The 25,543-nt window shown below is 50.6% G+C and overlaps 7 protein-coding genes and 1 non-coding gene across 8 annotated transcripts; 5 read left to right on the forward strand and 3 right to left on the reverse strand.

Annotated features, from left to right (window-relative positions):
• Window positions 1-113: 113 nt before the first annotated feature.
• BO72DRAFT_428229 (putative Rho guanyl nucleotide exchange factor) lies at window positions 114-3,213 on the reverse strand (the record flags this gene model as incomplete). Its single annotated transcript, XM_040943020.1, has 6 exons — window positions 114-1,420; window positions 1,470-1,698; window positions 1,760-1,978; window positions 2,031-2,231; window positions 2,289-2,597; window positions 2,665-3,213. The coding sequence occupies 6 exons, from the start codon at window positions 3,211-3,213 to the stop codon at window positions 450-452; spliced, it is 2,478 nt and encodes an 825-aa protein (XP_040801933.1). The 3' UTR covers window positions 114-449.
• A 595-nt stretch (window positions 3,214-3,808) lies between these two features.
• Window positions 3,809-5,252, forward strand: BO72DRAFT_447702 (putative 26S proteasome non-ATPase regulatory subunit Nas2). Its single transcript, XM_040944611.1, has 4 exons — window positions 3,809-4,054; window positions 4,130-4,202; window positions 4,253-4,611; window positions 4,671-5,252. Exons 1-4 carry the CDS (start codon window positions 3,893-3,895, stop codon window positions 4,800-4,802), a joined length of 726 nt encoding a protein of 241 aa, XP_040801934.1. The 5' UTR covers window positions 3,809-3,892; the 3' UTR covers window positions 4,803-5,252.
• Window positions 5,253-5,628: 376 nt separating this feature from the next.
• On the forward strand, window positions 5,629-7,254 carry BO72DRAFT_447703 (Ran family GTP-binding nuclear protein). Its single transcript, XM_040944612.1, has 5 exons — window positions 5,629-5,835; window positions 6,084-6,176; window positions 6,256-6,409; window positions 6,470-6,675; window positions 6,735-7,254. Exons 1-5 carry the CDS (start codon window positions 5,773-5,775, stop codon window positions 6,864-6,866), a joined length of 648 nt encoding a protein of 215 aa, XP_040801935.1. The 5' UTR covers window positions 5,629-5,772; the 3' UTR covers window positions 6,867-7,254.
• An 833-nt stretch (window positions 7,255-8,087) lies between these two features.
• BO72DRAFT_t122 lies at window positions 8,088-8,192 on the reverse strand. Its single transcript has one exon. It is a non-coding gene; the product is annotated as a tRNA-Leu (tRNA).
• A 573-nt stretch (window positions 8,193-8,765) lies between these two features.
• On the reverse strand, window positions 8,766-13,038 carry BO72DRAFT_99446 (DEAD/DEAH box helicase). Its single transcript, XM_040950871.1, has 4 exons — window positions 11,253-13,038; window positions 10,427-11,198; window positions 8,930-10,369; window positions 8,766-8,870 (listed from the first exon to the last, which is right to left on the reverse strand). Exons 1-4 carry the CDS (start codon window positions 12,557-12,559, stop codon window positions 8,859-8,861), a joined length of 3,531 nt encoding a protein of 1,176 aa, XP_040801936.1. The 5' UTR covers window positions 12,560-13,038; the 3' UTR covers window positions 8,766-8,858.
• Window positions 13,039-15,112: 2,074 nt separating this feature from the next.
• On the forward strand, window positions 15,113-17,018 carry BO72DRAFT_376718 (cytochrome P450; the record flags this gene model as incomplete). Its single annotated transcript, XM_040941225.1, has 6 exons — window positions 15,113-15,316; window positions 15,394-15,884; window positions 15,944-16,088; window positions 16,139-16,462; window positions 16,556-16,889; window positions 16,945-17,018. 6 exons carry the CDS (start codon window positions 15,113-15,115, stop codon window positions 17,016-17,018), a joined length of 1,572 nt encoding a protein of 523 aa, XP_040801937.1.
• Window positions 17,019-17,912: 894 nt separating this feature from the next.
• On the forward strand, window positions 17,913-18,885 carry BO72DRAFT_447707 (SCP2 sterol-binding domain-containing protein). The gene is made up of 3 exons (XM_040944613.1): window positions 17,913-18,227; window positions 18,305-18,514; window positions 18,584-18,885. The coding sequence occupies exons 1-3, from the start codon at window positions 18,212-18,214 to the stop codon at window positions 18,745-18,747; spliced, it is 390 nt and encodes a 129-aa protein (XP_040801938.1). The 5' UTR covers window positions 17,913-18,211; the 3' UTR covers window positions 18,748-18,885.
• A 1,319-nt stretch (window positions 18,886-20,204) lies between these two features.
• BO72DRAFT_99545 (RanBP1 domain protein) lies at window positions 20,205-24,990 on the forward strand. Its single transcript, XM_040950872.1, has 2 exons — window positions 20,205-20,517; window positions 20,784-24,990. The coding sequence occupies exons 1-2, from the start codon at window positions 20,390-20,392 to the stop codon at window positions 24,754-24,756; spliced, it is 4,101 nt and encodes a 1,366-aa protein (XP_040801939.1). The 5' UTR covers window positions 20,205-20,389; the 3' UTR covers window positions 24,757-24,990.
• The last annotated feature ends 553 nt before the right edge of the window (window positions 24,991-25,543 follow it).

A 25,543-nucleotide genomic window follows, 5' to 3' on the forward strand; every position in this document is an offset into this window, starting at 1 on the left:
ACATGCCATCGTGCGCTGAAGTGAACACCGACGTCATCGGTCTTGTCCATGCTACGTCGACTGATCCGCTCAACAGTACCAGTATTTACCCTTCTTGTAACTTCGGTGGAGAATCACTACCAGCTCATTAGGTGATCAGATTCCCTCATCACTAAATAGCATCATCGTCATCATCATCACTACTATTCTCGTGCCGCACTTCGTTCCAGCAATTTAGGTCGTTTTGGATCACTAACGCTGCTAATTACTATCCCCACCTCCCGCCAAGTACTCCATCAAACACCTGCGTCGACTTTCCCCACGTCCTCGAACCCTTAGGAAACTGCAAGAATAATCATGGGTACTGAGTACGTCCAGTACAGTTTTTGGAAAAGTTTGTCCGCGATATGCATGCCTATGCTTGTCCCTCCGTGCTTGGTGACCCCTGGAAATCAGTTGCATCATTGTCATCATGAAGCTCCACTCCCCACCCTCATGCGTCCATTCTTTTTCGGTTTCCTCGTTGACATGGAATTCAACATCCTACGGATTGTGGATGGCTTCGTAGCTGAGTTCTCAGGGGGCTCCTGACTTGTGTCCTTCTTCTTGGTCAAAGGAGTCTCAGGGCTGGGTGTTGACTTGGGCGTGCCTGTCATTTTGAATGTCCTGACACGTTTGACTGTTTCCCTACCATCGCGTAGAACACAAGGGCCCTTTTGATCATCAAGTACCGGTCCGTTGGATCTCGGCTTCTCGAGTCCAAGCTCCCCGTCGCATTTTTCCAGTCTCTTGTAATCGCCGTCCAACGGACGAATTTCCCTCTTGGCCGAAGCAGCAGCCGCTCTTGTGGCCTTAACGTTCACAAAGCTCGCACGTCTCCTCAATATCTGTTTTCGATTAAGATTCCTCCTCATGATCGAGCCTGGTCGGAAAAGAAGGTCCCCCATTGCTAGAGTCATGCCGGGATATGGAAGCGCATTCCGTGTATAGACTGCCGAGATTACACGTTCCAAACGGATTCGGTCTTGTCTTTTAGCAACGACCGTCGTCACGAGCTCGTCTGGAAGCTCCTGAGAACGATCTGTATCGCCATCCGCTGGGTTATGTTCCTCTAGGAGGTACGGGCAATGTGTCCTCTTGATAACTACAATAGGGTATTCCGCTGGCGGTCTTGGTGCGCCTAATGTTTGCATCGATGGTCGACGAGACAAAGGAAGCACCGTGCTATCCAGTGGGACCAAGTCCAAGGAAACAAATGCTAACCGCCTTGACCTCTCTCTAATATCTCTTTGTACTTTGGTCGACGTTGCCGCACACTTAAGTATCTCTGTTGTCCATTTCTTCTCCTCGCTTGCAGACGATGCGCTGAGCACCAGCTCATATCTCGTACCAGAGTTATAGAATACCAACTTCCAGGAGAACACACAGTCACAGCTAATGCCTACCAACTCATTAGTCCAAGAAGAGTATGTGGTGGAAAGTCCAGTCACCTTCGCCATTATGCAAGGTGTCGATTTTGAGATCCGGGATGTGAAGGCACATCAGCGCTTCAAGCCTTCGATTGTTGTCGTTCATGCTCGCAAAAAGAATGTGGCTGCTAAATAGAACGCAGACCATGAAGCCAGCGGCGGCAGATTCTGTAGGGGAGGAATAGGTAACATGCAGGACACCGCAAAGTATCAGCGGCCCAAGCTGCTTGTATAGATCAAGGGTTTTGTTCTGTTTCACAGACGCCGCTTTAGTAACCTTTCGGAATTGAAAAGGACACATGGAGACATACCCCTTCTGAAAAGTCCAGCATGTTCTGTAGTTCCCTCGTCTTGAAGACCAGGTCTCTGTTTATGGGGTTGTTGACGATTTGATTGACTTCTTGCACGACCCGTCGAACACTTTCCAGAATCTGTCGAATGCCATCATGGGCGGATGGGTCATCTTGAATATGTGTCCAGCGGAGTAATTCCTCTAGTAGAAGGGGGTACTTGCACAGGCGCTGTACTGGCTATAAAGTTGTCAGTGCCTGCATTCTAATCACTAAAGCGAGCAAGTCATACCTTTATAAGAAGATCATCCAAGATCATAGATCTGTGCTTCTCGTGCGCTTGTCTATCGATGGAAGCCACGGATTTTGATAGTGCCTCAATACCCAAGTCGAAGATCCGCCAATTGGGAACAGATGAACGAAGCAGCTCGACATCAAACGTGAGCAAACCATAGCTACTGCAGAACAGGTTGTAAATCATGAAGTTCCTTGACTAAGAGGAGAATCGTCATTAGAGAAGGAATCAAAGATTAAACAGGGGAGACCTCACCAATCTTCCTACGGCTTGCGCAACCTCTAAAGCCTCTTTCGTCTCTGCGGCGAGGGCCCTTAGGCGTGAGTTTACCGATGCTTTGAAGCTTCGCGATCTCAGAGACCTTGAATGAAGTGCTCTAAAACTCGAATCAAAGGCGCCAAAGTGCTTGTGGGCTGTTTGGGGGACTAAACTGTCGAACTCGGCTCCAGCAAGGTTGGAGATCGGTGTCAGCTTCCGAAGTTGGGCTAGGAAATCTTCGTGTATATCTCGAAGCTGCTGAACATTATAGTAAATCTCCGGCCTGACGGAGAAGATAAAAAGTGCCTGTACGGGGTTAGCTCAACGGCGTGTGGAGTCAGGTTGGGAGGTGGTATGGAAGTGAAAGGTATACATCAGCAAGTGCTTTCAAACCAAAGACGTAATCACACTCGGTGCTAATCAGCTCTCGCAAAACACGGCGCCTCTTGATCGCTCTATTCTGGGCGTCCTCATCGATGGATGAACTCAAGGCTGGCCTTATGCTCTCTAGCGACTCACGGAGGTCCGACTTGACGCTCTGATTTGTGGTACTTTGAGTAGTGCCCCTCGATCGCACAACACTTTGACTAGCAATGCTGATTGTCGTCGTCTTTACTGTCTCCAGGTGAGAGGAGTGATTCGACCAAGACTCCCACTTCTTCTCTTGAGCTTCTTGGGTAAGCGGCATTTCGGAACCGGTGTATGGATCGGTTTGGGGTATCTCCATCCATCCTTCGACGTATCTTTGGGGACCGACAGGAGGAAAGCCTCTCCGCGATCGCAGACTATTCACCCATCGTTTGAACGCTGTTACCGGGTCTGAGCTTGCTGGAACGGTGTTGCCATTGTTTGGTCTTTTTCCGTGTCCTGCTGTCTCTAGCACAAGCACCGGCGTCTCGGCGATGTCCTTGGATTCTTCCATGGCGATATATCTGGCGACCGACACAGTTTAACCTAGCTCGCTCTAGTTCAGTATGAAGATAAGTCGACTGGTAGCTGGTTGGATGTCAATTCTGACGGTGGCCACACTGGAAGGAAGCCACGACCAGCGCAGGCGAGTAAGGAGGGGAAGTGTCGGGGATATGCCTTTGCCTCCGGTCGACAGAGAGACACAATGACAGTACTTAGAGCCATTGTTCTTAGCAAACCACTTTTTTCAAGCGGCCTAGAGCGCACCACTGCACGGCGCTGTTCCAGAATACTAGTTGAAGCTCCAGCGTAATCTGTGTTCCCCAATTATCATGCCTGGGAGTGCATAAATGTCACACCAGTTACTAAAAGCTTCTCGCAGTGCAAGTTCAAGGACATCCTATTAGTCGTGATACTGGCAGACAATTGGTTACAGAGTTGTCTAATCATGTAAGTAATGTAATGTGCATTGTGCATGGTAGCAGACAGTGCTGCAGTGAGTGCAGAAATTCCACTACTAGTTTAGCAGATATTTTGATGTTCGGCTTACCGAGAGGGGAAATTCCCCCAGATTTTCCCGCCGCGGCCAGACCCACCACCGTCATCTTCCCGACTGTCCCAATCCTGGTGTCGCGAGAATCCATCCAACCTTGAACACTCATCTTCCGTCCCATAATAGCATGGGAATATCCATGGACAACAACAATAACATCCATGCTCCTACAGTCGCCTCCGGACCCACGTCCGGAGAGGCTCCTGCTCGCGATCTATCCAAGCTCGGTGTCGTCGATCTCATGCAAGAGAAAGAACGCATCGAAGCGGAACTTTCAGCTCTTAGCAGCGTGCTCAGCTCCGTAAGCACCATCACATACCTCCTCTGCTCCCTCTTGCCTATAAACCGGGTACTAATCTACTCATGCATCACATAGCATGGCGTTCACATGAACACCTCTTTGACGACGTTCGATGGATACCCCCGAGATGACATAGATGTCGCCCAAAGTCAGTCTCGATCGCCTTGTCTACAGTCCTCATGCTAAGATCTCCGATAGTACGAACCACCCGAGCGCGCATCATCAGACTACGAACGGATCATAAAGAAGTCATGTCGCTTCTCGAGAAGGGGATACATGATCATTTCGCGAGCCTGCAGCGTGCGCAGGCTACTGCACCATCCGATGGCAATACCAATAATACGCAAGCTGTACCAACCAGTGCAGCCGGCAGTGACGCTGCAGGGAGCGAGGCTGCCGGAGTTCCTTTTGCGAAAGTCAATAGTGTTGTTCCTGGCAGCCCTGCGGACCAAGCCGGACTTAAAGCTGGCGATACTGTACGGAATTTTGGAAGTGTGAACTGGTTGAACCACGAACGTCTGTCGAAAGTTGCTCAGGTTGTCCAGCAAAACGAGGGGGTACGTTTCTTGTTCTGTGTCTTCTGTCTCCCAAGCTTCTTTGACTAACCTGAAATTAGCGCCCCGTGGCGGTCATCATCACCAGAAAGGATACGACCTCGGCCAATGATCTTGAGCTCAGCCTGGCGCTCACCCCTCGCCGTGATTGGGGTGGCCGAGGTCTGTTAGGTTGTCATTTAGTTCCTCTATGACAGGAGCGAGTGTATCATGGGTACTGGTATTACCATGCATGATTTATTTCGTCCCTATCATGATGCATGTGGTATGGATTCATGACTTTCCTTCTGTGTTTGAGCAACTATAAGGGAGCATCTACGGTGGCGTTTCAATCTGTCTCCATGAGGAAACAACGGATTATGATGATTAAGTTTAATGCAATCCTCCTTCTCGACGTTGCCATAATGAGTAGTGGTCTTCTCGTCAATAGCACGAAGCACGGGAGTTCAACAAGGTCCTATCTTGACATTGTCAGTTGAAATCCTGGGTGCAAGCTTCGCTTCACTGAACGAGAGGGAAGCAAGTGTGCTTCGTGATCGAAGCGAGCTAGGATGGGAGGTGGAAAATGCACTTGGCAACTTTGCATCCAGTGGATGGAAACTTCAGGTTCCGAGAATTGAGAGAGGAAGCAATACAGAACGCATATGTAGGGAGCATTTATACTGGTGGGGGTTTCCATCCACTGGATGGAAACTCCCGAGGACTGCGAAAGGAAGCAATATAGAACGGTTGTGTTGGTAGTATTCGTATGATTTCCCAGTGTGCGTAGTTGAACAGATTCTTGTCCTCTAACAGCCTATCTAATTGATTTACTTGTCCTACCTACCTATGTATCCTGATTGTCTCTCACTACTAGGTATGCACTTATTCCGCAGAATCGGGCAATTGGCGGTGGGCGTAGAAATCGAAAGAACGGCGGGGCATGGCGGCCTGAGGCGGCGAGGAGGCACGTGAGTGGAGGCTTTGGTGACCGACTCGCGGCAAAAATTCCATCACTGGTAGAAGAAACCATCCCACCCACTCACTCTTCTTGTTCCTCCTCCACTCCCGTTCTTTCGAACGTCTTTTCTCACCCCCCATCAGCTGTCGCATCGGCTTGACGACTTCTCGATTTTCGCACTCATTTTGCCTCTACTTTACTAAATTTCTCACATACCCTTCACCATGGCTGATCAGCAAGTACCAACCTTTAAGCTCGTCCTTGTCGGTGATGGTGGTACCGGAAAGGCAAGTATCATCAAATACCCCTCCTGCATTTCTTCTGCTTTCTTGTGATATCTTGTGATATGATATATATGATATATCGACTCTTCTTTTCCCTTTTCGTCCACTGTGGAATAATGCAGTGGTGCTACGGTGCCTTGTTTATCTCTGTGTTCCGGCCATCCTCATCCTCCAACCACCGGCAGAAAAACTTGATTACCTATCAGCCCGATGATACGAGACGCCCATAGCTAACCTTCAAACCTCTCTAGACCACCTTCGTCAAGCGCCACTTGACTGGCGAGTTCGAGAAGAAGTACATCGCGACCCTCGGTGTCGAAGTGCACCCTCTCCAATTCCACACCGTATGCCCCGCCAGCCAACCCCGCTTTGACCGGGGCTCGCCGTCTTTGTTCGGTATGCAGGACTAACCTCTGTGAACAGAACTTGGGACACATCCAGTTCGACGTATGGGACACTGCTGGTCAGGAGAAGTTCGGCGGTCTCCGCGACGGTTACTACATCAACGGACAGTGCGGTATCATCATGTTCGACGTTACCTCCCGTATCACCTACAAGAACGTCCCCAACTGGCACCGTAAGTGTTCTTCCACACCGAGCGCTGCTCATCTCAGGGTCATGACTGACCTTATCCCAGGTGATCTCGTCCGTGTCTGCGAGGGTATCCCCATCGTTCTCTGCGGTAACAAGGTCGATGTCAAGGAGCGCAAGGTCAAGGCCAAGACCATCACCTTCCACCGCAAGAAGAACCTCCAGTACTACGACATCTCCGCCAAGTCCAACTACAACTTCGAGAAGCCCTTCCTCTGGCTCGCTCGCAAGTTGGTCGGCAACCCCCAGCTGGTGAGTCTATACTTCTTACTCCGGTCGACACTTCTGAACGGCGCGCTAATGATTACCAGGAATTCGTCGCCGCTCCCGCCCTCGCTCCCCCCGAGGTCGCTGTCAACCCCGATCTCATGAAACAGTACCAGCAGGAGATGGAGGCGGCCTCTGCCCTGCCCCTGCCCGATGAGGATGACGCCGACTTGTAAGCGTGCGGTCCATGATAAAGCTCCGGGGGTCTCCCCGGTAGATTTATTCTCATAGCGGTCGTGCTCGCAACCCGGGCATCGCCCGCCCGGGGGGTGCGGTACCGTTTGCGAAATCTGGGAATCACGAATGCCACGATCGATCAGCAGTCAGGAGGCGGAGCAAAATTGGGCCGCGAGGAAGACGGGGTCGGAGCATGATTATGCATTTGCAACATTTACCACTAGTAGTCTAGACTCCTTATTATCTCTTTCAACACACAGTTCAAGTTTTAACTTCTTTGCCACACGGATGACGGGCCTGCAGCAGCAAGAGAGCAAAAACCAAAAGCTTCTTAAATACGCGAAGTCGCACATAATAGGTACAAAAGTATGACAGGATTTTTTTTTACCTTGGGCTTTGAGGAGGTATCATTGAGTAGACATTCGAGCAAACAACAGACAGATAAATCTTCAAAACCGATGGGTCGTAGATGAGGGCATTCCGTAGGCATAGATCTTGTCAACATGCAGGAGGGATAACCTCAAATGCAGATATATCTTCCACCCGCACTGTACCCTCCCGCATAATTCCCACATCAATGCCATAACCCATACCCAGTCACCCCAATCACCCACTAAACCAACCCATGCAATCCACCAGGCTTACCGTAATCATCCAGCGTAGACCCCCCCCCCCCCAAAGAGGAGACCACGAACCGAAAAGAGTGACGTCACCGACAACCCAGAGGCTGGGAGAGCAGTTGGGTTGAGATTGAGACCCAACGACGGGGGCAGTCAACCCGGGCCTTCGTTACGGGATACCTAGTAAGCCTCCAGCTTGATGGTGGATTCCCTGAACGTTACCCCTCAGCCAGCCAGCCGTCCGCCATCCATTTATCCAGCCGAGGAACAATTGGAAGCAGCCAGCCAACACCGCCGGCGAGCGCGCGGGCCATTGACAAATAAACAACCCACCCTCCCCCCTCTCCTCCACCGCCGCCTGCCTTGCGAATTCCAATAGAGTGAGTGAGTGAGTGAGTGCGGTACAGTGCAATGCAATGCCTATGAATATTTATTAAACGTGACGTTGCCCGCATTCGACAATCCAAAGCATAGCATCGGGGATAGTAGTAGATCATGAATAAACAGCACAAGCCTATTGCTGAACATACACGCAGCCCCAAGATTCACCTTCCCTGCCCTTACCCAGCAAAAAAAAAAACAGCAAAACAACAGCCAAAATGACAAGGATGGGATTCGAACCCATGCTCTTTCGAACTAGTGGTTTTCGTTCCGTTAAGAAGGAATTCCTAAAACTAGCGCCTTAGACCACTCGGCCACCTTGCCTTTGCGTTAAAAATTGTGAGGCCGGGTTGTGGCTATCACATTGAATATAGATCTGGAGCTTGGGGCTGGGGGATGTTTGTGGTGTATCAGGAGGAGACGTTAGTCTGGAACATACATTGCATGGTTGGTGATGTACTGCTGGGAGAAATTCGTTGGGAAGTTTAGGACTAAGTGAGTGGGTGGCACCAGGTAATTTCCTTTCTGTATGAGTGAGATACTACGTCGGGCTAGATTGAATTGAAAGGATTCTTGAATAATATGTCCTACTTATGACATGCATATCATGAGTACTGCCGCTCATCAGCCATTCGCAGACATACCATGATCTACGAGTTTGTGGTACAGTCTAACCTCACCGAGATCGAAAGGGGTGCAAGAAAGCAAACTCCATTGGCCTATGGCTCTTAAGCTATGTTCCTGCTGCATGTACTGTATGGCCTTCATTCAACTAAATCACCGACCTCGATGCAGAGCGATCTAAATGCAGACTTTCCAACCTATGTATATGTCATCGAGAGAGCGCGGCGCCAATTCGAAAAAACATTAAAGCAGCACGCGAAAGAGAAACACACGAGAAAACCCAGGGTATCGTTATGGTGGTGATTGCGCCAGAAGAAATGTCAACGCCTGCAATCTTGACTGAACAATAAGACCGTGTCGGCCACATTAATGGATATTCTAAACAAAATCCGTTAGTATGATGAGCGCGCTCTAGGAATATACGGTGGTCGACTTACGAAAAGATGGCGCAGTTGCCGAGTATCCAATCTGGAAACATTCTTCGAGGCCTTCTCGTCCAACGCTCCCTCGACAAGCTCGCGCTTCTGATCCTGAAGCTCGAGGATTCGGTCCTCAACCGTGCCTTTCACCACGATGCGATGGATCTGCACCGGGCGTGCCTGCCCAATACGATGAGCACGGTCCACAGCCTGCTCCTCCACGTAAGGGTTCCAGAAAGGATCGAAGATAATCACCTGTGAGGCGGCGACCAGATTCAATCCGGAATTACCGGCTTTGAGGGACACCAGCATGACCTTGCAGTCAGGATTGTCCGTGAATTCTATGACAGATGCATTTCTTTCCGCAGGTTTCATACTGCCATCGTAGCGCCGATAGTCCCAGCCCTCACGCGCAATGGGGATCTCGAGCAGGTCAAGCAGAGATGTGAATTGACTGAAAATGATGGTCTTTTCGCTGCTGTCATTGGTGCTGATGCCTCGGAGGATTTCCATCGTCTTCTCGATCTTGGCGCTCGGGATCCAGGTCTTTTCAAGACGGCGCAGATACTTGCGCTTAGCCTTCTGGTTCTTCTGGGCGTCCTTGCGGAGCTGGGCAAGGGTCTTCTTGGTCTTCTGTGGCTTTTTGCCCTTAGATTTGCGTGTCCTGCTACCACCGTAGTCCTCATCGTCATCGGCGATGAACCGAGACAGGCTATCATCATCACTGTCATCATCGCTGTCATCCTCACTCGCCGTCCCATCTGTTGGCTCAGGAACCTCCTCATCCCCCTCTGTCGAATCGGGGCAGTGTACCTTCTTAAACGAGATGTGATCAGTAATCTTCTTGGGGTCCACTTTACCGCGGCAGTTGGGGCATTTGATCTCATTGGCGCCATCGACTCCGTTTCTGACTGCAACTGCAGGGTCTGAGATTCTTGAGAAACATTCTGCACAAGTTCCATGACCGCAAGGAAAGAAAATCACCGGATTCTCAACAGCATCAATACAGATTGGGCATTCGAGGTCGTCATTGTTCTTCAGTCGAGTGACAACCTCATCGCTAAGAGCTTTGGCATTTGCGACAAGGTCCAACTCATCTGATGTCACAGGAGTTTCAATGCTGAAATCTTTGATCAGATGCGGATGACAACACGCCTGTCGGAGTCGGAGGAGCAGCACAAGGATGCTGGAGTAATTGCGCCCCATGGTGCCCTCTTCAATGTATCGGTTGACCTGAAGCTGAGTGCGGGTTTCGAGGGCTTTGTAGAACTCATCCTCTTCCTCGCTGAAGACAGCATGCACCCTCTCGGACACCTTGGGCGGTAGCTGTAGGATGGGTTTACCGTCAATCTTGGAAGTCTTGGTGCGCCGTAGAAGAACTGCTTTGAGCAGAACCTGCAATGCCTGCATTGTCTTCTCGCGGCCAGCGGGACTACCCTTCAGGGGATTTGTGAAAGTCTTGGAGATCAAAGTCAGTCATCGGTCATCAGCAGAAGCGATACGAGCCAGACTCACACGTTGGAATTTCTCGTGGTTGGAATATGGCGCGATCCGCAGAAACTTCAAAAGCGACTGCAGTTCATCCACTGAATTCATCATCGGGGTACCGGTCATGCACCACCGATACGTGGAATGAAGAGTGCAGCACGCCATGGCAGATTTGGTTTTCCTGTTCTTGATACACTGGGCTTCGTCGATAATGACCCGATACCATTTGGAGAGAGGACTTAAGCAAGGTAAGTTATTCATGAGGCCCATGCCCAGATCTGAGTCATGTTTCTTGATCTCCTCGGCTTTCTCTAGCTTCTTGAACTCGGCTGCCAAAGTCCCGAAAGTAGTCAGGACCACATCGTACTTCTTCAAATCTTTGAAAGTCGTAGTCCGCTTGTCGCCGTGTAGGACATGAATTGAAAGCTGATGCTTGCCAGGTCTGAGGATCCTCTGGATCTCTCTCTTCCACTGATGAATCAATGCAACAGGAGCGATAACCAGCGTAGACTTTCGCTCAGGGTTGGTGGAAGGCCGTGACACCATGAGAGCAATGGCTTGAATAGTTTTTCCAAGACCCATGTCGTCAGCAAGAATTCCACCTTTATTTTCCCCTTCCTCCATCGACTTCATCCACGCGAGACCAAGTTTCTGATGCTCCAGGAGTGTAAATTTGAGTGCCTCAGGGGTCCCTTCGCGATTTTCCTTAGAAATTTCAGAGTCGGGTCTGATAGACTCTAGGAGTTTCATGATTTCCTCTTTAGTCTGCTTTGGATCCTCTCCATACCCGTAGAGATCACTGCGCATGGGCTTGATTAGCAAACCCCCTTTGAAGTCAACAGAGCGTACTCACTTCATGTAATCCAGAGCTGATTCGTAGCCGCCAGGGCCCATAAACGAGATGTCCGACCCACCAAAAATGATCCTGCTTGCCTGAGATACGGTGCTTGACATATCATTGAGCATACTAGAGCCGGAGTTCAGTCGTGCCATGGTACTGGGGAGGACTCTAGGCCCAAATCGAGAACTAGGTGGACCCAAGACACTGGGACCGGCTGCAAGTCCATTCAGATAGGGAGAGTAGGCGCTTCGAAGATCATCTGCACCATTCGGACCCATCTTGCCATTTCTCCATGCTGCAGAATGAGTGTCGAAGCGGTCATTGGATACCTGGCGGCCCTTTCTCGGTGAGAGCGGGGGACGGAGAAGATTGGGTCTGAAGTCCTGGCCGTCGATTTCTGCGATGTCACTATCATCACTGTCGTCCGGTAGCGTGACAACTTTCGACTCTCTATAGCCATCATAATGAGGCGCAGTGGGTGGCAGGCGCTTTGGAGGCCGAGGTCCCCCGGGAAAACTGCCTGGAATGTACAATGCAGAGGTTGCATGAGGCACAGACCTGCTATGAGCTGGAGCGGTGAATGGGGGTCTAGGAACAGTAGGAGGCGGGGGGCTCCGAGCCAACGCCGAGTGCGGCGTGATACTGTCGTCCTGCGCAAGCTGGCGCGCAAATTCAGCATCGCGACGTTCTTGTTCCTTTTGCGCTTTGAGCCACTGCTCTGCTCGTCGGTTCTCCTCCTGCATTAGACGGAAGCTGTCCAGGCCTAGCATCCTGCGCAGCTCGTCATTGCCATCGTCCAGTCCCTCATCGGATTCGTCCTCCGCCGAGCGACGACTTGAACGGGAATCAGGGCTCAAGCGGTGACGAACCCGTTTCCGCTGCTCTCGCCTGATTGGCGCCTCCAGGTCATCCAAGTCATCGTCCCCGTCATCGTGTTCACCCTCAATAGAGGATGTGGATAGTTGACGTTTGCGACTGGTTCGATTGAGAGGAGAGCCGGGGAAGGAGCGGGCAGCACGTTCAGCACTGTGCGAAGAGGACGTAGGATTGTCAAGAGGGAAGGCTGGAACGCCGTCAAAATATGTTCTTGACATACTAGAGCTCCGCGTGGGGGACGGAGATGAATTGGCGGTTCTGCCGACGGGCTCCCCGCGTAGCACCGCCAGTCGCGTCTCTAGGCCCTCAATGACATCTAAGATCTCTTGTCTGTCTTGCTCTGCGTCGGGGCATTCTTCTTCCAAACTTTGCAGAATGACATGTTGAAGCTCAAGATCTTCTAGGACCTCCCGGATCGCCTCATCGTTGTTGCGTGGAGCCATGATAGATGGTTCTGGAGAAAGCCGACACGGCACACGCGCGGGCAGCGCCGGTCGAGACCACGACCGACCAAAGGCGGCGGAACTGCTAGCAGCAGCGGAACAACTTTGAGAGTGCTTGATGTAGAGACAGAGATGGAAGCAGAGAACAAGGGTATTCCAGGTAGTAAAAGGCAGAGAAGATACAAGACTGGGGGATGGCTGTCTTTAAGTGGTTAAGCTGGGATTGTAAGTAAGAGAAGTAGTAGTACGAGTTAAAGTAAGGCAGTTGGATGGAGAAGTGGAGTGGAGAGCGTCAAAATTGTGAGGATGAGGAGTGAGGATGTCTTGGCAACACGCCCTGCGATCAGAATGACGCCTGCCCCGCGGTGAATAATAGTCTCCAGCACGGTCAATTCCGGTCCAGACAGTGACCGTAACCACAGAGATTAGTTCTGGGTTGACTTCAATTGATGGGGAAAGGTAAGCAGAGAGCTGAGGTGGAGATAACACGATAGTGAATTAATTGAGTTGACGGGAAAGGGACGTTGGCGGTTCCGAGTTGGCTCTTCTGGTGGCAATCTTTGGCGGGTTGTTTTTTTTTGTTTTTGTTTGCTTCCACTTTTCAGGTTGCCCTTTATGTATTGTATTGTTGTGTTTTATTTTTGGTTTTCTTCCCCCTAAGGCTCCGTTGTGTTAAGAAAAGTGATCTATCAACTTTATATATTCTCATCATCCACTCACTTGTGAGCTGTTAATGCGATGATTCATGACTCCTGTACGGGGCATGAATCGAAGGAAGTGCCAGCCACCGAAGGATGTGGCTGGTGAGTAGAAAGTCCAGCACCAGCCACATCCGGGGGTTAGCGCGCAGATGCAAACTATAAGTTAACCATCAACTTCAAGCCTGTCGTCAACCACAAGCATTCCTTCTGCTATCCCCTCTGCATTATCTTCCCCCGACTAATCTCTCAGAGACGCTCTCAATTGTATCATCGGAGACGAAAAAGACGAAAATCGTACGATGAAGAATGTGAAGGGCTTCCATGCATAGGCATTCGGTTCTATACGTGCCGAAGATTTTGACCGTGGAGGACATAGGACAAATCATTGGGTGGGAGGTATTTCGAGGTGGCGTTTCTTCTTCAGGTGTAGGCAATATAGGTTCCAGACGATGTTGGGGGCACTCTACTTCTCGAGTAGCTGAGGTCCAGCTGCATGGTCGCAATAGGCAATGCATAAGAATGGGTTCGGCTCATATCTCCCTAGGCGCATCTCAACAGAGATGGCGCAAACGTCACCGTTTTGACTCAACGGCTATGAAACAAAGAATATGCCACGGTCTTCTTCGTCATTCTTATGCCGAATGGGATTGCATCGCTCGATCTTGTTCTCAGTGCCTGCTGTTGGTGCCCCCATGAAGACGAGAAACACTGCCGTAGAGCTATTACCTTAGGTGAGAACAAGGCCGATTAGACAATGAGCCAATGAGTTACCGGGAGACGAACGCGGCCACTACAGATTAAAAGCTCGGTAGGACTGGGCCCACCCCAAGCAATGCTTATTTTCATGAACTCCTTGGCAAGCAGGCGACTCTTCTGCATAGCAGATTGAGAGCGGCTCTGGGTCAACGTAGGATAGAATCAGCACCTTTCAGACCATATGAGATTGGCATTACTATGTCTGGTTTCAATCTCGCAGCCCAAGCCTGGATCTGATTTTCATCCAACTTTGCCAATGACTAGTACGCGAGGTGTAGAAGAACTTGTTTGGGTTTCGGGAGCGCGTCCTCAGGTGTCCTTCGGCATCGCATCGTCATGTTTCAGACTCGGAAGAATGTACATTGCTGGAGACGAATTTGCAACCCAATTCGAGTGTTATAGCCGAGCCCGTGATTTCTTTTGCTTGAGCTAAATCTAGCTGCCAAGTTGTCTGTAGAGTTCAGTTCATTTGAGTGTGGATTGTGGAGGCGGCCCCGAGGAGTAGCTCCTAGTTGTTTGGCCGTCGTTTGCATGGACTGATATTTGAGCTTGTAGCATTTGGAAGTACCCCACAAAATTGGACGAAAAAGTGTCAGGCCTGTTGCTGTGACCGTGTTCTTCCCTTATCTCCCCTCAACATTTTAGTCGTACCTGAATATCACCAGAGATAGGGCTTTCAGCTCCACTTCCCCACGTGGCTGGGAAATTCCCTCATCAGGCCGGTAACTGTGAATTTCCTTCACTGGTAGCCCTGGCTCATGGTGCGACGAGGCACTGTCATTGGCTGTGTAGTTTTGATATCAAAATCATATATCCAAACTCGTGGTCTGTGAGCCAATGAGAGAACCATACCAGGAATAGAGGCTAGTGAACGTCTCAGAGTAATTTTGATAAGCCCTGCTCAGACAAAGAAGTTATATCGGAACTGAGAGATGCCGATATCCTGAAAATTGTGACCGTGGAAGAAAATATCAGAGTATGGGGTATATAACAGTCCTTCTCTTGATCATTTGAACTCGTCTTCTTCTTCTTCCACCACATCCTCTCTTCTGCGTTCGTTGATCCTCAAGTCCGTGTGAAAACAACAACAAACACGATGTTGCTTGAGACCAAGTCCTCCACCATACTCGGCCTGGGGGTGGTGATCTTCATCACCTGTCTCATCGCCAAGCTGTTTGAAAGATCCCCTGTTCCTGAAGGAATCCCCTGGATTCTGAGCAAGAAAGGATTCTTTGGTCGAGCCACTGAGCGCTTCGTCGGTGTCAACCCCATCGCTTTCATCAAGGATGGATATGAAAAGGTTCCTCCATGACCCTGAAATAAAGGCCAGCATATGTGAGTGATACCTTGGCTGACTTGTGTTCTTTCGCCTCTTAGTACTCCAAGAACAACAAACCGTTTGTGATGCCGAGCGTGAACGAAGGTGATGAGGTCTTGCTTCCTATCAAGGAATCGAACGCCATTCTCTTTGCCAAGGAGACCGAGTTCAGTTTCAAGGCCCATATCCTAGATTTCTTTCAGCTTGCATACACAAGTTGGCCCCTTGCCTTCGCGGAGAAGTACGACTTTTATGTCAAACTTATCAGCAAGGATCTATCGGAGACCCTGAAGACCCCGTCTGTTGCCGCGTCTCTGGCCGAGGAGGCGCGTGCCTGCCTGTCCGAGCTCTGGGGCGAAGACGCCGAAAATTGGGTGCAAGTTCCTCTGTATTCGTTTATGGAAAAGACTGCCGGCCGAATGATCAACGTGCTCGCAATTGGGCCTGGCAACAGTGATGACAAGGCTCTTTTGGCGGCCCTGACACACTGCTCCAATGCTATCGTCTTCGGTGCGAATGTTATCAAAGCCTTTCCAGCTTTCCTCCATCCGTAAGTGTGCCCTATCCCACCATTGCATGTCTTCACAGAAGTCCTAACTCCTTCAAAAGGGTCGTTGGCCCTCTCGTCGGACTGGTCAACCGATACTATGAGAGAGTGTTCCATGCTCATCTGAAACCCATCATCGAGAAAAAGATTCAGGACCAGAAGGAGGCTTCTGACCCCGACGTTCTGAAGCAGACCCTCAAGACAAAAGTAAGATGCCCATCGTGTGTCTTTGGTTTTCATTTGCTGATATAATCCAGGGATCCCTGTTGGACCTGCTCATCCAGGCCGGTATGCGGAGCAAATGGCCTATGGAGCTCACTACCATGTGGCTGGCATATCGCATTTTCATGATTAATTTCCCTGGTGTTCACACTAGTGGTGTTTCAGCTACCAGTGTCCTTCTGGATATTCTCAGCTATTCTGATGAGAACCTGGTTGGTCTCCTTTGCGAGGAAATGCAGTCCATCTCCTCGGATGGTTCTTGGACTGCTGAAGATCTTCAAAAGGCAGTTTTGCTTGAGAGTGCTGTGAAGGAGAGCCTTCGGCTGAATGGTATTAATGCCGTCTCTCCTACTCGAAAGGTCAGCATCCGTTACTCTCTCATTCTGTGTTGCTCTGAACCCCCATTCATTGTTCCATCCGGCAATACTAACCGACATCTTGGCATTCACCAGGTCGTGGCTCCCAACGGTGTTAAACTTGGCAACGGACTTCACCTGTCATTCGGTACTAAGGTCGGCATCCCGCAGTACGCCCTGCACCGCGACCAGGACATCTACCCCTCCCCGGATCAGTACAACCCTTTCCGCTTCTATGCGCCCCACACCCCGACCGAGGAGAGACGCAACAACCTGATCACTGCAACCAGCGACACCTATGTGGTCTTCGGACATGGTCGTCGCCAGTGTCCTGGACGCTGGATCTTTGCCCACATCTTCAAAGTTCTCATGGCCGAGATGCTGCTCAAGTATGACATCCAGCCCATGCAGACACGCCCCAAGATCCATAGTAAGTGGGCTTTGATATCATATTCAAGGCTCAAGGGTGCTGACAAGCTCGCTAGGATGGGGTCGATTCCAGCTTCCGCCAGTGACCACAAAGCTCACTGTCCGCCGCAAGAAGGACATCATTGTTTGATGTCCGAGCGAGGCTCGAGTCTGTGTAAGCCCCCCGTTCTCTAGAAATTGACTTGTTTCATCCACATATCGAGTGAGAAAGGTGCTGACTCCCGAGAGAGAGAAAAAAGAGTTGTGCAAGGAGTGTGTAAAAGGTGTGGTGTGCCATCGATGAAGCAAGGAAAAAGCACTTGGGTACCATTTCTGTCTGCCATTTTAATGTTGTCTTGATCTTGCCTTTTTGTATTCTTGTACGGGGACAATGTCCACTTCTTGGAATGTGGGCTGGCCCCAGATGTCTTGTAAAGAGGAACTGTGAACCAGAACGAAGCATAAGTCAGCAAGTCACAAAATGAGTTTCTTCTAGAACTGTATCAGAGCAAGTTTTGAATTGTTAACCATAATGATCTGAAGTAACAGTGAACGGATAATAAGGATCGGTTTTATGCACGTATGCACAAAGTATTAGTAGTATATCTTCAGGGTCTTCAGGGTGAATCATTATCACGGCGCAAACTTATAGTCACGAAGACCAAAGTTTAAGACAGCGATGAAGGCGTGCAGCTGCCGATCAGCTATGCCTTAATTGACAAGTGTGTTCTTTCGATACCTTGCGGTGTGAAGTAGAGTAGTACTGTAGGCAGCATGGTGTGCTGCCAGGTGCAGCTACCCGACGAAACCTGACATCATTCACAAAGAATAAGGACATAAAAGTCATCATACTGCGTAACGGGCGACTATGCAAGAAAGCTGTAGTATCGATACTTGACTCAGATTGTAAGGATTAAACAATACTGCGAGTAATCATTGCCCGATCTGCAGAGCCTGAAAAACAGATTAGTCAGAGTGAGGTTCCATTTAGTCAGTTAGTTGGTGCTGGACCACTACTGCTGTACCTTGTACTGTACGCAGTTAATGAAGGTGCAGGTGACGGAAGAATCACAGGATTGTCCAGCCTCGGCCCACCGCCGGTCCCCGCGACCGCCTCCATTATTTCACATGCGCCGTCCGTCGAATACTCCGGGGTAGCTCGCCTGAATCCTGCAATCCTGAATTCTGAATCCCCGGGTCGGACTTTATTAATACATCTTTTGATCCTCATCACTCAGTTCTTCTTTGAACTCTCCGATCCTCCTTCGATAATTCTACGGTCCTTTCAGCACCCTCTGGCATTCCTTGAAGAGTTAACTTCCATCTCTGTTATCAACCGCCAACATGAGTCTCAAGAACGGTACGCTTAATTCTGGGTCCAGCAACAAACATTATATTTCTGTCTTACTGTGGCTAACGCGAATGCCGCTTCTACAGACGCATTTCCCTCCTCCGCCGCATTCGATGTGATCAACGCTGCCCTGCAGTCGGACGCCGGCGAGCGCAAAGACGCCATTGATAAGGCCAAGGCCGTGGTCTCCTTCAGCCTCAAAAACTCCGAGGGTAAAGAGGAGAGTTGGTACCTAGATCTCAAGGACAAGGGAGTCGTGGGAAAGGGGGCCGCCCCCCAGGGTGAAAAAGCTGACGGTAAGTATTTCGCTTTTCTCGTGGTCTGTACAACCGCACTCTGTCGGGATGCTAATCTTGTTGCGACAGTCACTCTCTCGCTTTCTGATGAGGACTTCGGCTCCCTTGTTAGCGGCAAGGCCAATGCTCAGCGCTTATTCATGGGTGGTAAGCTCAAGATCAAGGGCAACATCATGAAGGCGACCAAGATGGAGCCTGTTTTGAAGAAGGCCCAGAGCAAGGCCAAGCTATAGATACCCTTTTGTTTTTCTGGATCGATTCTTTTTCGTCTTACACGCGTTTCTCTGCCCTTCCTGTATAGCTACTTCCAGCAGAAGATTGATAGGCCAACTTAAGAATTTAGAAGGACTTGCATACTCAGCATAACTATCATGACGAGCGCGACAGTCCGTTATCCCTTCTCGAATGAAGGGCCGGGATTCTGCTGTAGAGGATGTTCTGGATATGGTGTCTCAACTTCCGAGGCAGACAGGGATAGTGAAATCAGCAATCCCCTTGTGGAAATGGAAAAGACTCATGCACGTCGGGTGCGATGGATGTAATCAAAATGATTGCTTATGGCTTTGCCAGTGTACCATATTGAGCAGGGGGTACTGCATACCTACAGAATGTGCATGAGCTGGATATATACAACATATTTTTTTTGTGGGTATTATCCAGAAAAAAGGGTGTAAAATAACTCCTCATGTCAGACATGAAGGGGAAGCATCTGAGGAATAAAAGGCGAGACATATCTCCCTGCTAGTATTCCAAGGCCAGGAAGGAGGCGTGCCACTTGGCTGTCAGCTGCACTGCATTGTTCATGTTCTTGCCATGGAAACAGGGAGGGTGCATGACCCCGTAATCTTACATGCCTTTCTTCCGCGCTTCTCTTGCAGGGTAACGGGGACGTAACAGTACAATACATGGTCTAGTTAACTAGTTAGTTAACTTACCGGGAGCGGATGACACACGGACTGACTGGGGAGAACAAGGTGATCAAAGAAATTCTTTCCAAGTTCCCTCAGGGAATATGAATAACCTGGTGGAAGATCCCTAAGTAGACTCATTTTAGTTACAAGGCACCAGGGGAGCTTATGTACATTGATAGTGTTAGACTCCTTCAGCCTAGCAACGGTCGCAACGTGTAACTATTCACTACCTGAGTGACCTCTTGCTTGTTATTATGTCATGCTGGTCTGATATTGCCTTGCGTGTGCTCACGTGACAGTAATTTTTTCTGCCAGCGTCTTCCTTCCTGCCCGCAAGAGTCGCGAGTCCGCAAAGTAAAGGCTAAAAAAACCACAACCCCATCCCCTCCCGCAGGCAGAGCACATCGAAACGAAGGCGCCTTTCATCGATATACCCCATACTCAGCCTGTGAGGCCTGTTGCTCTGCCTCTAGTCTCTTCGCATCCGCCGGGTTCCTCCGCCTTATCTCCTCGCTTGTCTTCGCGCGCTGCGCTCCTCTCCTCATCACCCCGGATACGGAACAAGAACGAGCGTGCGACTTCCTCCCTCTCATTATTTCAACCCGCCTCCGTCAGTCCTTCGAGGAATTTGTAAACAGTGCTCGAAGTAGACACCACGCGATTGCCCGACATTGCCAAGTTCGCCGAATCTCTAACCACCCATACCGACACTCTTAACCCTCGTGTACACTCCACCCGCAGTGCCGCGCACAGAACGATTGCAGGTGTACTTCCTAACCTTTCGAGCTTAACGCACTCGAAGATAGCCGGCGCTGGATTAGAGCAAGCTTTCAGTCTCAGAATACACCGCGCGCCCGCAGATTGCCGTCAATCGTGCATGAGAGCCAACCTTTCAAGGAGAGGCTCCATTGAACGCTGCTTTGTCCACATCGCAGCTGAAGACGTCGCAATAGTCGGATAATACATGTCTAAAAGAAGCGCCCAGGGTGGCCAAGGGGGCAGCTCTGATGATCGAATGGCCGATTTCAACATGAACAACACACCGGAAGAAAAGCCACAGCGGGCAACTGCCGCGCAGCTGGCGGCCAGAAAGTAAGTGAATGTAGACCGACCTTTGCGGAGCCTCTCATGCATGAATTTTATTTCTCCCTGCAGCCTCGACGTGCCCTGCGACGGAGTAACACGTCGAATTAACCTTGTGTTTTCCCTCCCTTGCGTGTTTTCTTTCTTCCCTCCTGCTCCCCCATCGTTCCATCTCTTGATCTCATGTTTCACTGCCCTTCTTCCTCTCATATTCGTCACATATCGTCCTTCACACGTTTTTGACAGACGTAAACCTTGACTGACACGCTTTTCAGAATTCGACCAATGCGCTCTAGACGCCAAACACCCGCGGGCAACGCAGGTGCACCTGCCCCGACGTTTGGTGGCGCCTTCAATCCCATTGACCCCAACACAGTATCCTCCCCAATGGCGAGCTCGCAACCCCCATCTACGGGATTTACATTTGGACAGAACCAAAGTTTTCCGGGTGCGAACTCGACGCCCAGCCAGTCCACGCAAAGTGGCTCGACCCCGTTCTCTTTCGGTGCAAGCACACCAAGTGGTGCAGGATCGTCTTCTTTCAGTTTCTCATCCTCATTCGGTGGCCCTCAAGCAAATAATCCTTTCGCAAGCATGAACAGCGCGAGTACTACTCAGCAGTCGGCTCAGCAGCCAGCAGCCTTCTCAGGGTTCCAAGGCTCTATTTTCAGCGCCCCGCCAGCTGGAAACCAGTCTGCAACCCAGCAACAGCAACCCTTGCCCTCTGGCCCACTCTTCGGAGCCGGGGGCGCACAGAGTAACACCGGAGGTCTCTTTGCAAGCAACAGTGCTGGATCCTCTACGCAAAACGGAACTGCAACCCCTACCACAACCAATATCTTCGGTCAGAGCACTACCGCTTCTGCACCTTCCAATGGCATATTTGGCCAATCCAGTGCAGCCAAGCCCTCCGTCTTTGGCCAGTCGAGTCCATTTGGAGGATCGGACTCAATGCATACCTCTCCAGATGCAAAATCAGTCACCAGTCAGAAGTCTTCTTTCCCTAGCACCAATGTAAGCTCAACGCCTAGCTCACCGGCTCCCTCCAAGGACGACAGCACCAAGAGTGACAGCAAGCCACTCTTTGGCGGCGCTTTCACTGGCGCATCGACCTCGTCTAGCGAATCTCCAGCGAAGTTTTTGTTTGGAGCCAAGCCGACCGAGCAAACTCCTGCTTCCGCCCCTATCTTTGGCGCCACTCCCACTCAGAGCACGGCCGCGTCTACAGCCTCAAAGCCAGCAACAGCGCCTGCTGCTACTAACGCTCCGTTCACTGGCCTGTTCGGCGCTGCGCCGTCGGCTAGTCCGGCCACTCCCTTCAAAAACCCTTTCCAATCTTCAAACCTTTTCTCAGGTGCACCTTCCAGCACACAGAAGCCATCCGAAGAGAAGAAGGATCAGGAGCCGAAAACTGCGGATAAACCGAAGACCACATTTCAATTCAATTCGCCGGCGACTACAGCTCCCTCATTGTTTTCGAATGCTGGCGCCAGCTCTGCAGCTCCAGCTCCTTCGACTGGGTCTTCTCAACCCTCATCAACCGGAAACCTATTCACGCCGAAGACGACAGCATCTTCAGACCAGGAAAAGCCCAAGGCGGCAGTATCAAATCCTTTCGGTAATCTGTTCAATGCGCCGAAGCCTGCGACCTCGAGCGAGTCGGTGCCTGAGCAAAAGCCAGCACCCGCAAATCCCTTTGGCAATCTACTCTCCCCCAAACCCACAGAGACATCCAAATCTAGTCAAGCCGAGAAGCCAGCCAATCCTCCGGCCCTTTTCTCATCTCCTGCCGCAGCTACCTCGCCCTCTACTCCCAGTGTCTTTACTCCAAAGCCGGCAGCCCCCACTCCCGCCGCAGCACCTCAAAGTCTGTTCAAGGTCAACGGAGAGAAGCCAACCGCGCCAGCTACAGGCAGTCAGTTGTCCAAGTCCTCCAACTTTAAGGATCTGGAATCTCCCAAGGTTGCAGGAGCTGTGGACAATGCCGTTAAGGCTGACGTCGAATCGGTTCATCGTCTTCGCACTTTGAATGAATGCTTCAAGCGCGAGGTGGCCAATGCCGATCCATCTGGCAAAGACTTTGATGCAATCCTGCAGTTCTATCTGCGGGTTCGTGATACCATTGGAATGCCTGTTGCTACCAAGCGCAAGGCCGCAGAAGATGCTCCCAATGGCGTAGTATCCAAGAAGGTGAAATCCGGTACTCCCATCGATGCAGATGTTCCCACCCAAGCTGCCACACCCAGCGCTGGGAAGACATTCGGGACATCTCAGGATGCGTCTCCCAACAGTAAGAAGAGAAGGTCGATTGATGATGGCGAAGTCAATGGCACCCCCAAACGTGTCAATGGCGATTCGACCACAGCCAACATCTTCGCACAGTCATTCTCCAAATCAAAGACTACTGAGTCTGAGCAGGACTCCACCCATAAGGAAACCCCCTCGAAGCCATCCACTCCAGCAGCCAAGCCTGTGTTGTTCTCTGCGACACCGGCGACTGAGCCAGCCAAGCCACAGCTGTCGTTTTCGAGTTCAACCACCCAAGGTTCAACCTCTACCTCGCTCTTCTCATCCTCAATGTCAAGTGCGGCAACAACATCTAGTGCATCCAGCGGAACTGCACCAAAGAATCCTTTTGTCCTCAAGCCTCTGGGCAGCCAGGAAAATGGAACCTCTACAAGCTCCTTGCCCGCTCCCCCCAAGTTCAGTGCCCCAGCCGGTGGTAATTTCTTCGCTCAATTCAAGGCTCAATCCGAAAAGGATGCCGAGAAAGAGAAAGCTAAGCGCAAAGCAGAGGACTTCGATTCCGACGAGGAAGATGAAGCTGAGTGGGAGCGCAAAGATGCCGAACAACAGCGCAAGAAGCAAGAGGAGCATGCCGCTCGAGGCAAGAAGCATGCTAAATTTGTTCCTGGCAAAGGATTTGTTTTTGAGGACGAGGCTATTGAGCCCGAGAAGACCGGAGAAGTTGCTGTTGCAAACAACTCTGGCGCTTCCGTCTTTGACAACCAAGAAAAGTCTGCACCTAAGTCCAGCAACATCTTTGGACATTTGTCAGCTACTCCCTCTGAAGCCGACGACAATGTCGACGACAATGTCGATGACGAAGACAACAACACCGAAGCGGCTTCAGACGTAGGGGATGATCAGGAGGACGTGGTGAAGACATCGACCAGTGACTTTGCCTCTAACGCCGCAGATTCTCCTGCACTCAGCAGCGAGGATGGTGACTTTGCGAAGGCCCTTCAGAAGTCGAAGCCGGCCAGCAATACGGATGCAGCAGCGGGTGGCCGAAGCTTGTTTGACCGTGTCTCCGAACCTAAGCGTCAAGCCGATGAAGAACAGAAGAACCCTGTTTCTACACTATTCGGCTCCTCGAAATTCTCCTCGTCTCTTAACACGCCAGTTTCTTCCACACAAGGTGGCACATCTGACTCTGAGAAGTCAGCACTCAAGCCTGCGGCAAGCAACCTTTTTGGTACCGCAAACACAGGATCCAGCATTTTCAGTTCTGCTGGCTCCAGCCCTGGCGGTGCTACTCCATCCATTTTCTCGAAGCCGTCCGGTGACAATACTTGGAAGCCTGACTCTCCGATTAAGTTCGCAGCTAGCCCATCTGCTTCGGGATCTGCAACCCCGGCGGCAGCTGAACCCCCAAAGCCGTTTTCTTCTCTCTTCGGTGCCCCGTCATCTCTGAACAAGGCTGGATCTGGTAGCACCCAACCTTCGACTGGCTTTTCTTTTGGGAATCCGTCCCTCCAGACTCCCTCCGTGCTAGGGTCGTCGGTTCTTGCGTCGGCTACAACTAGCCGCCAGTCCACACCTGGTGTCGCTTCCGACACTGGAGCGGAAGAGTCCGGCGACGGAGATGCAGCTGAAAATCTACCCCAGGCCGATCTCCGCACTGGAGCCGGTGAAGAAGACGAAGATGTTGTTCTAGAGAACCGAGCTCGTGCAATGAAGCACAACAAAACCGATGGCGCCTGGGAGAGTCAGGGCGTTGGATTCATCCGCGTCTTGAAGCATCGGACCACCTCCCGCGGTCGTATTCTTGTCAGAGCCGACCCGAGCGGAAACGTCGTTCTCAACACATACCTGGTTAAGGCCATCTCATACAAAGCGTCCGGCAACAGTGTCCAGTTTATGGTACCTCAAGCCGAAGGACCGCCGGTCTTGTGGGCCCTCCGGGTTAAGACGAAAGACGATGCAGAACGTCTCAGCAAGGCGATGGAGGAGACTAAGTCTTAGTTTTGCATTGGGGCACTACGAACGAATTGTGTCCACACAAACGTATTTGGACACACTTTTCATGATCGGGCTGGCGGCGTAAGGTGCGAGCGAATGTACTCTGGTTTGTTTTTGAAACTCTTTCTCTTTGCCCAAGTGTTCAAGGCATTCCCCCCTTGTAACAAGCGAATCTTGAGCAACACAGGCTCTACTCTGGTCTATCTGAATTGGGATGGATGCCTGGTCTCCGCACTAACAAAAAACGTTTCTTTAACCACTGCGACTTACGAACCTAAGAGAGGGTCTGCTTTGAAAATGTGAGTTCAACAGGGGTTCCTTGGCGATGTTTCTCTTGTTTTACATACTTCCAGCCGCCTTACTGTGGTTTCTTTCGTGATCCGTTCTCATTCCACGGATCATGAGTCCTACTTCTTGATATCTACCTTTCCCTCTATTTCACCGTTTCTTGTCCATGCTTTCTTGTCTTTGATGAGAGGGAAAATATCTTCCTGTTTTTTCTTCCCCATGGATTCAAGGCATATTTGTATTTACAGTGTTCTTTTTTTCTGTTCTGCATCTCTCGAGTTGACCGCAACTGCATCATCGGGAATAGCGATCGTTGTGTCTTTTTTTTCTTGTCTTCGTCTGTCCAACCAGGAAGAGAAACAGGCGCATTCTAGCATAGCGAGTGTCTCTGTGGATTTGAAAGGCAAGAATCCTTTTTTTTTCTTCGAACGTGTTGTGTCGTTTCCATTTCTTCCTGAAAATGGGTTGTCTCTTGTTCATAAGGGGGTCTGGTTTTGTTCTC

This window comes from Aspergillus fijiensis (assembly GCF_003184825.1).
Source record: "Aspergillus fijiensis CBS 313.89 unplaced genomic scaffold BO72scaffold_20, whole genome shotgun sequence".
Classification (NCBI taxonomy): Eukaryota; Fungi; Ascomycota; class Eurotiomycetes; order Eurotiales; family Aspergillaceae; genus Aspergillus; species Aspergillus fijiensis.